At 41.4% G+C, this 12479-nt stretch overlaps 1 protein-coding gene across 5 annotated transcripts in view; it reads right to left on the minus strand.

Moving 5' to 3' along the window:
• The window catches only part of NCOA7 (nuclear receptor coactivator 7), an 84942-nt gene that overhangs the window by 16977 nt on the left and 55486 nt on the right, over positions 1-12479 (minus strand). For all 5 annotated transcript variants that reach the window (XM_069010836.1, XM_069010837.1, XM_069010834.1 and 2 more), the window contains 5 exons: positions 7138-7217; positions 6210-6317; positions 5347-5445; positions 4171-4296; positions 1240-1424 (listed from right to left, as the gene is read on the minus strand). In XM_069010836.1, coding sequence (XP_068866937.1) covers positions 1240-1424; positions 4171-4296; positions 5347-5445; positions 6210-6317; positions 7138-7217 — 598 coding nt within the window. The remainder of the gene's footprint in view (positions 1-1239; positions 1425-4170; positions 4297-5346; positions 5446-6209; positions 6318-7137; positions 7218-12479) is intronic.

Consider the following 12479-nt stretch of genomic DNA (forward strand, 5'->3'; position numbering starts at 1 on the left):
TTAAAGACAATGGAGAAAAAAGTATAATACCAAAATAAAATGAGTAAACCACTTGGCAGACTGTGCCACGTGGGTGAAGAAATGTTACACGTGTAATAAGAATGTGCAAGTCATCAGAAGTTCAGTAACAAAAAAAACACAGGACATGTATTTAGCTGCTGGAATTTAATTCAAATCATATGAGTATTGTAATTTCCCACACCTGACAATGAGTCAACATCTACAACCATCCATGCTTCCCTAGTCAGTACAAATTTATTTCTGAGAAAAACAAATCGGAGATAAGATGTATCCTGCTTGAACACGTTTACTGCAAAACAGTAACAGGCAACAGAGTTAGTAGCTTTCTTCTTTAATTTGTCTCCATTATTCAAATATACTGTTTGAATGCAGGCTTCCCCAAATATTTTTTTAAAGCAGGACAATCATATAACATTTCAAAATGGAAAATTCTGAAAAAATGTATCAGCATAAAACTTGAGCTCTTTGTTACTGCTAAAAAGTCTGAGGAGAATGAGAATACAAGATCCTCATGACTTAAAAGTTGCTAAGAAGCTATTACACACTCCAGTAATGAGTGTAACAAGTATTGGAAAGTTTTTCTTGAAATGAGAAAAGGGAGGGAATTCAATGAATTTAACTGATCAAGCAGGTATTGCCTATAAGAACAAAACCCTGCTTAGAACAAATAGATAAGCAGAGCCTGGTCTGTGCATAAATGAAAGTAGCCCACCCCAGAAGGTCTATTATGTATTATAGATTATAACTATTAATGTATTTCTGGTTCTGAGATAGAAGTAGTCCACAGTCTGGTGGTTCTTTTAAGTCCTGAAGATGGCAGCTAAGGTGCTGTTATCTTCAAAAGGTTCAAATACTCCTCTGAGAACAGTCCTGACAGCACAACAATGGTCCAAATCTAAACCTCTTCACATCCATTGAAATAGCCCTAGAGACGGGTCAGTGCGAGAGCCCAACCATGGCATACCACAAATGCTTTTATTAATTACTGGTTTGTACTGGTCTCCTTTGCACTTTGGTTCTCATATTCATGACTCATTTGTGTTTAATGTCACTTTAGTGTTCTAAAGTGGAAGAACAACACAAGTGAATCACACCTTTGCTGGTACTTTACTCTTGCTGCAGTAAAACTCCTCCTCTCAATTCCCCTCTCCCCCAGCCCTTTTCCATGACCCTTACTAATAATCTGCAAATGTAAGCTCAGGGAAGAACACTCCTTACGATGGCAATGCATCTTTAATCTTCATGTGAGAGATGTCATTGTAGAGCGCTATTGAGACAACCTCCTCCATGGGGCAGATGAGCCCATATTCTTCACAGCCATTCTCAATCACCAGAGGATCAGACTTATGTGGGTCGAACATGATATTGTTTGGAGTTACTATCATGACTCCTCCAACGACGCCCTAAAACAGGAGAAAAAGGAGTCAGCAGATCACATGTAATGCACTCATCATTGGGTACTGGATTTTAGGCTACTATCCTAAAAAGCAAAACCACTTTCCTGCCTCTTTATACTGTGTCATGCAGTGTTTGCTAGCAAAATACTTTGCTTTCCAATTGCATCAAGTCAGACATTGTAAGGAGAGCAAAGACAAAAATATCTTAGCAACATCCAAGCTCCTAGATGATAAGTAAGCACATCTGAACTACTTAATTTTCAATTCTGACTGCTATAAGTTAAAAACGTGATTGCTAATCAATCTCAGACAAAACAGATTAGTGGATTTATTTAAAAAAAAAAATTATAGCATTTTACTCTGGATGCAACCACCTTAATTTGATCCATGAATTTACATGCAATCAGCACACCTGAATGCAGTCTTACTCATGGAAACATCCAGGTTACTATGCCAAGCTACATTAGAAGTTCCCTTGATCTACCTTCCCAGAGGTAGATGCAAAAACCTTCTTCACACAGGGATCTGAGACAGCTTCTTCCTAACCTCGAAACAGCTCCTACCATTGGTCCAAGCATATTCTGCACAGCTGTAGAGGACTCATTTAATTCTTCAAAATGTGCTCTAGCCATGGATTTGATAAAAAGCTGCTGCATCAGCCATTATTCAGCATCAATCCATGACAACTGACCATTTTTCAAGGTTGAAAAGGAAGATTTCCACTGTCTTGCTTCTGCACCCTCTCCTCCAGATGAACTACAAAATTCACCAGACCAACTCAGAAGCTGTGTGTAAATCATGATATCTGACGAATGGGATACACAGATTAACTGGAGTGATCCACACTGCAGATACTACTAATTATCCAAGGTCATCTGCAAGGCAAGCCAAGGAAGGCTCATAAACAGGCAGGTAAAAGACCACAAGCTTGGTTTGTGGGGCTTTTTATTCAAGCAGTAAGATGTGAAGGGCTGTGAGCCCTTGGCACGGGAGCCCTCTGCACTCCCTTGGAGGAGAGAGGCCTGAGGGCAAGACGACTTTCCCCAGAGATAAGAAACCTTCCTGGGGTCATGGTGAGAAAGTGAACCACCCCCAGCATGCCTTGTTTCTTTATGGTAATAGCCTGTACCCAGTTGGCTAGTTGGTTTCTACCCCACCCCCTGCCTTTTCCAGAAAAGCCCCCTGTTTCTGCCCCTGATCAGGGAGCCTTTGTCCCTGGCGTTCCCTTCACAGGGGCTGCTGGACAGTAAAAGCTGCCTCCATGGAACTGCCAAGCGAGGCTCCTGTCTCTCTGTCCCCGCGTTTGCCTGGGGTGATTTCACAAAGAGCTGAATCACAAGAGCTGGTATCACTTGTAGCAGAGAAATCACTACACCTGCTGAAATCCCCTGCTGCCCAGGGAGGCCTGCCACTGCCCCTGGAGGAGTTGTTCCTTGCAGGACGCTCTCTCTAGGAAGGTGGCAACACACCGGGCTGTCCACCCCCGGCCCCCTGAAAGCGATAGTAAGCTGATGGCTTGGCACTGGCAAACAGGCACATGAATGCCTGCTCCTTTATAAAGCAAAATCTGTCCATATTTCCCATTTGCTTCTCCTGTATGACTCGGTTGACAAGCTCGGTTTGTGTCTGGATGACAGAATCAAAACAAAGTGCAGAGGCTTCTCCCAGAAGCCAGAAGACCATACATCAGTAGGCTGCACTTCCCACCCAGCAACTGCAGGAAGCAAGGCAACAAGGGATTTAGCTACACTGGCAAAGAAGCCATCTCATTTTTGATTGCTCTGACTGCAAATTACTTTTTCTGTCCTGCAGCCACAAAATTGGCAATCTGTATCCCCTGTACCTGACAAGCATCACATAGCAAAGTGACAGTATTGCCCTAATTTACATGCGAGATATCAAGTAGTTCTCTGTTACGTTCTACAAAATAGCAGACTGTAAAATTGCAGAGTTGTTAAGCACAGTCTACAACCACTCAATGCAAAAAGAACCCAGAAACTGTAAGTGTAAACACATCCATCTTACAAAAGTCAGGACTAAGGGAAAAAAAAAGTTGAAACAACAACGATTAGCATCTCCAGTGTTATAAATTCCAGAGAACTTGAAAACCCAAACACGCAGACAAGCTAACTGTAACCAGAGTCAACAAGGACAGATATATCAAAGCAGGCAGTTCAGGAAGACGGTGTCTTGCGACCTTGAGAAGTGGGCTAAAATGCTACCCAAGCTTTGTGCCTTTACTTCTAAAACAGTTGCTGTAATTTAGAATTGCAGTCCTGGCACATGTTACAAAAATACTCACAAGAAACAGAAAGAAAAGATTGTATAATGCAATATTTATCCTTTTATTAGGCTTGAACAACATTCATTAGCAAGTGCAGAAGCAACATAAACATATTTGGAAACACTGCTCTGGAAACAGTTAAAATTTTCTTCAAGTCATAAATGAAATGGATTGGCATGTACTTGTTTTATAAAGCTGTTGCTCAATTTGATGGAACTGGACAACTAATCCTGACATGTCATAACTCTGAAGTGCAGTTCTCTCTGTGTATCTAGCAACACGTAACCAAGAGAACAAAAAATTATACAGCATCTTATCACAGTACCAACAAAAACAGCAGTAATAGATAAAGCCAACGTAACTTTTACATTCTTTAAAGACATGAGGAACACTTGACTCCCCCAGTATTCATTGCTCACTTATCCAAAGAGAATCTCAAACAATGCCCAAAAATCAGGTTCCACCTACCTTACCATCTGTGAAGTAACGACAATTCATTTTTAAAAATTTGACAACCACAGGCTCATCCTCTTCTGAAGTAGAGGACAGGACTCTCTCCACTGGTTTGAAAGCCCTTCTTGCCAAATCAGCATCCTTAGAAAAGAACAAGTTCACTGAAGAGCAACAGGACCAGAATCATATACTTTTATATTTTTGAAAACTAAAATGCCAGGTTCAAACAATTATTTTCCTTTTGCTTAAGGAAGAAAAGCAATGGTCATGTATGTAGGTATATATGCACACTTCCCACAGTACCCTGTATTGAAAAAAACCCTTGTAACCTTGAGAGAAACTCCACACAAATAAGAGGCAAGAAATTAAAAAAAACAAGGTAGGTCAGCTCACCAAAATTCAGTTATACACTCTCATTAGGGAGAGGGCCTGCCCTGAAACATCATCCACACTGAAGACCTCTGCTCACAGAGCACTGGTGTGATTCCCCATGCAGAGGCATAAGGGTAAGGTTAAACACAATTGTTCACTCCAAGCTTCTCTCCACTTCTGATTAGTGATGTATTTGAAATTACTAATTACTTTAACCTCAGCAGATGTTAAAGATGTTAAAGGCAGATAAACTGCTTAAAGGTACTAAAAATCATAATGGCAAATCACCCTTCCAAAGAAGATGAAAGATCAGCTAGGCTGAGGCCTTTCACAAAGATTATATCCAGCAGTCTTGTCCAAAGACAAGTCTGTATATGGGTACCACCACAATTTGTTTAACTAGAAAGAAACTGACTGCTCAGACTAAACCAACAGCCTCCCTGTTCAAGGACACCAGTGCAGGATCAAGGCTCTGGACTGCAGAGCAGCATAAAAATCTCCAGTAGGAAACACTAAATAATTTTTCGTATTTAGCTTTTTATTCTTTAAAGATTATGCACTACACTATTTTCAGTAGTTTTGATAAGACTCAGGGCCCAACTGAACTTGTAATAGGTTTCCACACCCAGAATTCCCTTTATTTGGAGTATTTTTAAGACATGGTAAATTTTGTAGTACAGTAAACTATTTTTACACAATACACTAGACACAAGGCCTGTAAATGCAAAAAACCCCTGCTATTTACACAGCCTGGATTCTCAGCTTCAGAATCAGAAAATATTTTGAGAGTTTAAGACCAGTGAACCATGTTTGACTTACAGGGAGTTTATCATATTCAGCATCTGATGATGAAGGAGAAACAGGAGCACCAGGACTAGAAGACAGCCTCCCAGCATTTGTTTCTGGCACAAAGAGAATCTAAATACAAACAGGTATTTCAAAACAGTGAGGCACAAGCTTTAGAATATTATTCACTATGTTCTATTAGAAAGACAACACAATACTGATCACTCATATCTGCAATGTACACCTTAAAAACATTCAGAAAAATGAAACTAATTTCCTTATTCCAGATTTTGTCTGCCGGGTATTCTTAGGCAAGTCACACCATCTCTCTGTGCCTCAGTTTCCCTATCGGCAAATCAAGACACTTCAATCTCCCCATGGCTGTGAAGCAGAAGTAGAGATCTGCTCTTCATGAACCAGGTGTTAGTCTCCACACTTGCATTTCCAGTTCTGGACTCTCCTAAAAAGTCTCTCTCCATTTATTTCTCATCTTACAGGAGACTGACTCATACCCAACATAATGGCACAAAGCCATTTCAATTTCTGTATCTAACTCTCTAATTCTTTAATGCATTATAGATTGCATTTATCCAGACTTCCCAAGAATCCAACTCCCTTACAACAGCTGTATTATCTTCTTGAGCTTGTCATCTTCAAGCTTTAGTGACAGTACATAAATAACAAGTCAGATATGGCAATTACAAAGCTTCTCCCCCACATCAATTCCAAGTAATAATCTACTGAGTTTCGCTTTGAGGGAGGGCTTTAAATTACTGTCCATTATCCTTGTATCCAAGTACCTAAAAGATACATGTAAGTAGTAAAAAGCTTTTAAATACATAGCAAATAATCATGTTTCAGATATTTTAAAAAAACCAAATAAATAAAAGATTTACCTGGCCTGGCACAATTGTCTGTGTGAAAAGCTTATTGAGCTCCACAAGCTTGTTTGGGGTGACGTTGAACTTTAATGCTATACTGTTTATGGTGTCCTGATTTCCAGCCTGAAGAAAGAGTTATGACTAAGATACCATACTGAACACAGCACCACACATGAACTAAAACCCATCTAACAGACTGTTTGCAGGGAATAGAATCAATGACCTCAACACCCCATTTATTTAATAGCTTAAGTGATAAATCAGTATCAAAAAAAAAGAACAGAAGTATTCTCTCACACTATACAGTAGATAAAATGTAGAGGTGTTACAGATGTCCCACTCCTTTTGTCTTAAAACTTTAAAGCAGCACAACCATATTTAGAACTGGTCTGGCAAGGGGGAGAAGGTCATACACTGCAGAGTTCACTACACCTCCAGCTGCCACAGCACATCAGGCATTTGTGCAGTTCCCAGCTGGGATAGCACCTTCCACAGAGGCTCTGTATGGTAGAGAGCATAATGCACTGAGGGCTCACACAAACGTTTTGGGCAGAGCTAGCACACTGCTGCCCTGCTCCAGCTAAGGGAAACAGATCTCATCAAGCACAGGTCAATTGCTTGATGACCTAAGCAACACCACAGAATGGGAGTATTTTTCAGAATAACAAAACCATTGCTCTACTAGAGAGCCATAATGCAGAAGTAAAAATGGAACTGGCAGCTGCAAGAGGCAGAGAACCTGGGTTGAACAGAGATTAAGGACATGGCCCTAGCTCTCCCCATACAGTGGTATTTGAATGGTATCAATAGGGGCAACCCCTATTGAGAAAGGTGCAAACTGAGAAAGTATTAGTGCTTTCATTTTTGTGCCACTGCCTCCCTCTCAACTTCAACAGCTCCATTTTCAAAAACAGGCATGAACACACCACACACTAGTACTTACTGTATATTCTATGGTACCATGGGGTTTCTGAGAAACCATTTTCTTCTCTTTCTTTTCATTCGTTTTGTTTTGATTGCCATCTAAAGAGCAAAAAAAAAATTCAAGTAATTGACTGTCAAGATGTTTGCCTTTCAGCATGTTTTGAAAGAGATCTACGGTATGTGCAAATTGAAGCTGTGAAGAGGAACAAGAGGACACATTAAAAATGCCTATTAGGCCTTAAAACTGCATTGTAAGGCAAGAAAATTCATCAAGTACAGCAGGTTTAGTAATCATTCAGGAACTCTGCAAGAGTAACATATATATGATACCATATCAATACACAGCTGCTCCCATGGTTTCTTCTGTGATTCCTACACAGTTCAGCTGCTGGATACAAGTACTTTGTACCATCAGGTGAATGTACAACCACAGCAAACACTGGCTAATCACCACTTCACCACAAGTACATTATATTGAAACACTACTTTAAACTCTGAAGGTAAAAGTGTGCAAAGAGTCCTGCAAAGCATGCATTTATACAGTCAAGCATGAGAAAGCAGAAAGCTTGTGCAGAAGACCTTTTCTATCAGCTGCAATACACAGAACTCACTGCAGCTGCAGAAACCCTTGCAAGACACAAAAGGCACTCGCGAGCTGTCAGCAGCATGAGCAGGGCAGAGATTTCCAATTCTTATGACAGCATTGTGTGAGCAAAACCAAGGCTCAGGAAGGATGCAGCTGCCCAGCCAGCCCCACGGGATGCCCCTCCAAACCCGGAGCCCAGACCCACATACCTGGGGGGGGCAAGGGCAGCATGCAGCCCCAGCTCCAGGAGTGGGGATGGGGTGCCAGGAGGCAATTCATGGCTCTCCCCGCCTGACCGCCCCCAAGCCCTTAGAAAGGTCCTGCTGCCTCCGGCAGGGTGCTGCAGCCTGGACGAGGTGGGGAGAGGCAGTAAGACAAGGCAAGGCTGGGCCCAGCAAAACCAGCAGCCAGGACCAGGAGCAGGGAGACACACTGTCCTCCTGGGAGGACTCTTCCTGTAGTCCGAGCCGGCAGCTCTGGAAGATCAGGGAAGAAAGGACAAGGAATGGCAGCGCAGGGCTTCTGACTTGCATTCAGGCTTTGCTGCAATCTCTGCTATTTCCAGAGAGCAAGAGGCAGATAGTAAAAGGAAGGGCGAGGACCTACCTACCTCACTGTAATGTACACAAGAAACAAGGAGGGGCCCAGTGTGCCGCACCTGACCCTTCTGCTGGCCCATGTCCACAGCAAGATTAAGGGTGTGGGGCTGCCTCAGTGTATTCCAGAGGCTGCACGGTCAATGACCATCTCCCTCAGTCAGAAGAGACTCACAAGAGCCCTGAACATGCATCCAGGTGTTACTACCGGCATGTCCCACCCACTACCTGCCAGGGATGCAGTCATGAGAAGTGAGTTGGCTAGGGACACTACAGATAAGGCAACAGAGGCAGAAAATGTGTAGGAACCAAACACACACAATTTAAATACATGCACACAGTATACAAGGTATGAAGGACAGCGGGAGGAAGACCAGGATGATGCTGGCTTTTCCCTGATAGCATGTTGAAACACAGCATCACTCAATGATCTCAGATACTTTATCTCTGAGGCTGGACACCCACAGCGAAACTTTTTAAATTAGCTTTCATACTGCCTTTTTCTGACCATTTGTATTTTCACCATTGTCACACCACCTTCCACTGATCAAAGTGAAAGCAGTGTGTGGAAAAATAGGTAATAGCAGCATTAGCAGGGCACAGTATTAAACCATCAGAAACACAATGACAACATGTCGGACAAAAGACTGACAAATACTGGATGTTTTCTTTATCCATTACCTACATACAAGGGTCAATATGGCACAGTCCTGCCTGAAGAAACTCGGCCAACTACTGAGTTCACACTGTTTTGTGTTACCAGGAGATACCACTTCAATTAGTCCAGGATAACTATAATTACAACTACATATCACACCCATGTAGGCAAACCACCTGAACTTTTTGTGACCTTTCCCTGGAGAAAGACCACAAAGGTAGACTTCACCTTCTAGTAAATTATTTGGTCTAGCTGGAAAAAGAGGACAAGTTTTCAGATATTTTACCCGTACTTATCTCTGAAACAGCACACAAGGTAGGAAACAGTTAAGAGCAATAATCTCACACTAATTAGACATGCGCCAGTAAGACCTTGGAGGAGTGGGAATAAAAATAAAGCAGGCCAGAGAGATATAGAGAGAGAGAGAGATTTTGTACCTGTTGAATGGGAAAAAGTTTAAGACTGGGTGTAAATGGGACAAATAACAATATGCAATAAAAGCAGTTTCTCTGAAGAGCTTAAAATATTTGTTATTAGCTAAACATTTTTTGTTCCAAAGCTTTGTCTTTGAAAATGGAGAGCTGACCGTGACAGCAACCACTATGCCACTGTGGCACAAGAAGACCACAAAATAGCAATACAGACAACTTTCTCCCTTATAGCTTCCTACCTGGGACACCTCTCTCTCCCGCTGTGAAATATATTGGATTTTCCAGGTCCTCCTAATTGCATTGACTGCTAAGTTTGGCGATCAAAAAGTACTATCCAGGGAAATGTTATAGCCTGAAATACTGTATTCACAAGAGACATATAATATGCTCTAGTTCTTGGTTGATAGGACTGTGAGCCTGTTTGTTTAGTACGGTCCTGAATACAAGTGTGGTACAATACAGAAGAGTGAACTAAGTATGCCCACATAGTTGAAAATCTCTAACCGCAAGACAAGAAAAAGAGAAGAAGTTCAAAATCCAAGCTGAATTTAGATTAAACAAAATACTATCCTTTTTTGGTCAATAAACGTTAATAAATCCTAAAAAAGTTGAACAATTAGACCCTTTTCTTTCACGCAAGAATATATGTTGTCTGTTTAGCTACAGGCTAAAAGAAGCAGTGGCCTGTGAATTTATTTGTCTCCTGAAACCAAAATCTGACATTTTGTATTTGGATACTTTTTTCTTCTACCCCTTGCCCCTCCATCCCTTTTTCTTCTGTCTCAGCAACAAAGGGTTGAGAACACTGTCCATACATTAAGCCTATCTACTAGTCAGGTTTGGGCAATTCAAAACCACATCCTAATTATTTGACTAGTGTGAAGTCTTACCTAGTCTGTGCTTTTAATTGTGTATATGAAGATTTAAAATCATAAATCAAAAATTTCAGACCTTCAGAAGAAAAAATTGCAATGAATCCATTAAATCTGACAGGTACTGCTAAAACCACATACTGCACACGTGGTGAGGCCGAGGTCACAAATTGTGCTGTATATGAATGGTTTACAGCAGAGTGGGTGGAAAGCCTGGCAAAGCAACACACCATAATATACTGTCTCTTCAGGTCCCTCTATCTTCTCTCATTTCTCCTCCAGGAAGCCAAACATTTTCTGACATGATCTGAATAGCCCCAAAGGCACCCAGAGCACACGTAGGCATGACGGAAGCCTCAGGAACCACATTCCTTTCAGTCAGAACTACATGAAGAGCTCCACAGGCTTTAAAACAACTGCCTTTGGCTACTTTTTGAACTCGAACATTTTCTTAGTGGTAAAATGACTCACGGTTCTGCCTCCCAAGTTTTCCTGCACTGCATGTACACTGGAGATGGGATTACACACCATGAGAAGTGACTAGGTGTTAATGCAAATTTGATCACACTGCATTTTTAGGCAAAGGGCAGAGTGGGTGGACCGAACCTCTCTGTGGTTTTGGGAAATTTGTAAAAATAGTAAAATAATGAGCAGTGAAAGGAATGGCAAGTGAGAACAGGCAAGAAAATATGGGCTTACTGAAAACAGACAGGTCTAGAATGGGAATTTTTCTGCCCTTAATGATGTATTTGTATCTCAGTTTCCTAGCAGACTCTTGACATTTTGTTTAGCAGTGTTACAGGAAACCTTACAAAAAAGAGTTACTTAAGAGTAATTTGGAAAGCAACTATTGAAGGAGTATGATAAAGAGGTCAATCAGTTTATCACCCAAAAGACCTTGAGCATTATAGGAGAATTACACCTCTGCAACTGTGTAAATAGCTCTGTAAGTAGATAGAATAGGTCAAGGAGCATCAGCAGTCTCCTGGGCTGCCCACACGGAGGACAGGCCATCACCCCTGCAGGACAATGCCATCACCACCAACGCTACAGATGAACCTGCTGCCAGCCCAAAACAGTGTGAGGTGTTGCAGTGCTGGCAGTGACAGCTGAACCTGCCAGGCAGGTCCCAAGCTGCCAGTCAGCCTCATGTCTGGTAGTGCTAGCAGGAATGCTGAAGCAAAGAAGGGGACAAAGGACTGACCACTTTCCACACCTGGCAAACAAACTCAGTAGCCTGCAAGGATAGAGGCAACGGCATACTTGGTGCAAAAGTCCATTTTACTCATTAATTCCTGTCTTACCAAAGACTTAGGCCACATGTAAATATGGAAATCTTTCCCCTGATTAGCCCCTTGGCTTCTAGAAATCACAGATTTCCCAGAGTAACAGCATTCACTACACGGCGCTGTTCTTTCAAGACCTCCACACCAGTTCTATGCCAATGAACCCCACACTAACATGATGTGCTCATAAAGCAGTGCTTTCCTTCTTGTACTTTATCATTTCACTGAGCATCTTAATTAATGCTATTTTAAAGGTGAACAAATATTCACCTTCTGCATACCATTCATTATGTCACAGATTTCCAGCATCTTTTCTTAGTTATTTCACTTGTTCCAACTAATACTACGATACTGTAGACTCTCCTATTTCTCTGGTCACACAGGCTGGCCTTCTTGTTAGCTTTTCTTCTCCTACTACATCCTTTTTGAGATGAGGGAAGTAATACCAAACACAGATTTTAAGATATGAAAAAACCAATAACCTGTGCTGGTGACAGAAAAGAGGGTTTCCTTAAACCTGTATGATACTAGTCATTTTTCCACGCTGCTCAGTATGTCACTGCTGTTTCACGACATTCCAGTCCCACATCTCTATTACAGATTTGTTAGAAACAATAAAAATGTATTACTACAGTCTAGTCAAGCACCAGGACAAAGGAGTGAAAACCTACAGGTAGCTTAAAAGAATGTGAAACACAATAAATTAAGGGGAAAACAGTTATCACTCAGAGTAACCTAATCAGGGTACTGATAAGAAATTAAGCACACAAAGCTTCCTGGGATAGTTTCCTTATCAGTGAATGAGGTCTGATACCAATTATGGTGATGGAGTACAGTAAGTATCATTTCAGTGGTTCTAAACACAGAGATCTCAAGAATATGAAAGTCCTACTTGGGATGATGGAAGAGGAAGACAAATCAGTTTATCTGAA

Source organism: Aphelocoma coerulescens, chromosome 3, assembly GCF_041296385.1.
Source record: "Aphelocoma coerulescens isolate FSJ_1873_10779 chromosome 3, UR_Acoe_1.0, whole genome shotgun sequence".
Lineage (NCBI taxonomy): Eukaryota > Metazoa > Chordata > Aves > Passeriformes > Corvidae > Aphelocoma > Aphelocoma coerulescens.